This window comes from Penaeus japonicus, unplaced genomic scaffold (genome assembly GCF_977035675.1).
Source record: "Penaeus japonicus unplaced genomic scaffold, GWHDUDI00000001_assembly GWHDUDI00000005, whole genome shotgun sequence".
NCBI lineage: Eukaryota > Metazoa > Arthropoda > Malacostraca > Decapoda > Penaeidae > Penaeus > Penaeus japonicus.
This window is the reverse complement of record NW_028234407.1, coordinates 27,648,066-27,650,565: the sequence shown is the minus strand read 5'-3', so window position 1 is coordinate 27,650,565 and position 2,500 is coordinate 27,648,066. Positions and strand designations below refer to the sequence as shown.

General features: G+C 29.7%; 1 protein-coding gene across 1 annotated transcript in view; it reads left to right on the top strand.

Annotated features, from left to right (window-relative positions):
- Positions 1-2,500, top strand: part of LOC122254658 (hemicentin-2) — a gene marked incomplete at its 3' end in the record, with an annotated part of 141,626 nt that overhangs the window by 109,861 nt on the left and 29,265 nt on the right. The window contains 1 exon segment of the mRNA XM_086536690.1: positions 488-633. Coding sequence (XP_086392816.1) covers positions 488-633 — 146 coding nt within the window.

Here is a 2,500-nt window from a genome sequence, read left to right as displayed (position 1 = left end):
ATTAGTTTTGTTACTATCATTGTTATTGTTACTATCATTATTACAATTATTATCAGTATTGTCATAAGTATTAGCAATAATTTTATCCTTATCTTTACTATTACTTAATATTATCCATATTGTCATGATATATCTATTATTATCATTGATGTATTTTTTTCGTTACCATTATCATTATGAACATCATAATTATCGTCATTATTATCACGATTATGATAATTTTAATGATCAGCTTTACCATCCTTATGAAAAACATTATAATCATAGTTATAATTAGTATAATCATCCTTATGAAGAACACTATAAGCATATACTCATCATTAATATCATCTAGATTAACAACATTATAATCATCCTCATCATAATCATGAGTATCATCATCATTATAATGACCATCATCATTATCTCCCTCATCGTTATCATCCCCGTGTTTATAATTCCTTCATATAATTTACGATCTTCCCGCCCTTAATTTCTCTCCGCGCAGTGCTGCCAACCAGCGTCGTGATCACCAACCCCGGACCAGAGAAAGAGGGTCACCTAATACGCCTCGTTTGCACATCTGAGGGCTCTCTCCCCTCGGCTTCCCTCACCTGGACGATAAGGGGAGTCACCAAGCCAGCAGAGAAAGAGGTAGAGTGGTGTCGGACATGTTTTAGTCATGGTTGTTCATGCTTTCGGATTTGCGGCGGGGTTGGTATGCCTGGGAGCTTTTTTTTTTTTTTGCCTTTATTATTCCAATTGTAACTATTATTGTTATGATGATGATGGTAACAATGATGATGAATATGACTTTAATAACAATAATAATGATAAGATAATGATAATAAGAATAAGAATTATCATTATCATTATCATTATTGTTAGTTTTATCATTATTATCATCATTATGACTGTTGTATGATCATATGATTATAATCATATGATAGTCACCATACAAAAATAAAACACTGCAACAATTATCATCATCATCATCACTATTGTTATTACACTCATTATCATTATTATTGATATTGTCGTTATTATTATTATCATTATCATCATCTATTCTTATTCTTATTTTCATTAATGTCATTATCATTATCACCATTATTATTATTACCATTATTATTATCATTATTATCATTATTAATATCATTATTATTATTATTATTATTATTATTATTATTATTATTATTATTATTATTATCACCATTTCTATTATTATTCCTATTATTATTATCATTATTACTATTGTATTTATCATCTTTATTATTATTACTGATATAATCATTATCATTATTATTGTTAGTGTTATTATTATTATTATCATTGTTACTATCACTATTATCATTATCATCATGATTATTATCTTTGTTATGATTATCATTATCATCATTATTAATTTTAGTATCATTATTAGTATCATTATTATCATTATTTCTACTAATCATAATTATCATTATGATGATCATTATTATTATCATTATAATCATTATTATCGTTTTTGAAAATTATAATGATAGCAATATAATAACTGCTGTTGTAATTATCATTATCGTTATCATCATTATCATTATTACAGTCACTGTTAACACTATTACTATTGTTATGAATAATAGTGTTATCATTATTGTCATTATTATAACAATTATCGTTATTACCATCATCATCATCGTCATCTTCATCGCATCATCATCATCATCATCATCACTACTGTTAATATTAATACTACTAATATTAGTATTAATATTATCATTGTTATCATCAAAATCGTATCTATACAACGTATCTATATGTTACTTTCTTGATTATATTAATGCCATTCTAATAATTGCATTGCTATTTACTAATCATTCTAATCACTTTATCAAGGTGTAATTGCAACATATTAATCAAGTAATATTTCGATCGTCATGCAATATTTTTGTATAATAATGCCCACGAAGAGAGAGAGAGAGAGAGAGAGAGAGAGAGAGAGAGAGAGAGAGAGAGAGAGACAGACAGACAGACAGACAGACTGACTGACAGACTGACAGACAGACAGACAGACAGACAGACAGACAAACAGACTGACAGACAGACAGACAGACAGACAGACAGACAGTCAGACAGACAGACAGACAGACAGACAGACAGACAGACAGACAGACAGAAATAAAGAAATAAAGAAAGAGATGAAGAGAGAGAGAGAGAGAGAGAGAACAAGAGAGAGAGAGAGAGAGAGAGAGAGAGAGAGAGAACAAGAGAGAGAGAGAGAGAGAGAGAGAGAGAGAGAGAACAAGAGAGAGATAGATAGATAAATAGATAGATAGAGAAAGAGAGAGAGAGAGAAAGAGATGAAGAGAGAGAAAGAGATAGAGTGAAAGAGAAAGAGAGAGAGCAAAACAGAGAGAGAGAGAGAGAGAGAGAGAGAGAGAGAGAGAGAGAGAAAGAGAAAAAGAAAGAGAGAAGAATATCTGACATCATTATGCATTCAGGCATTTTCCGTTTCCACCAGTAATTAAGATTGCAATGCATA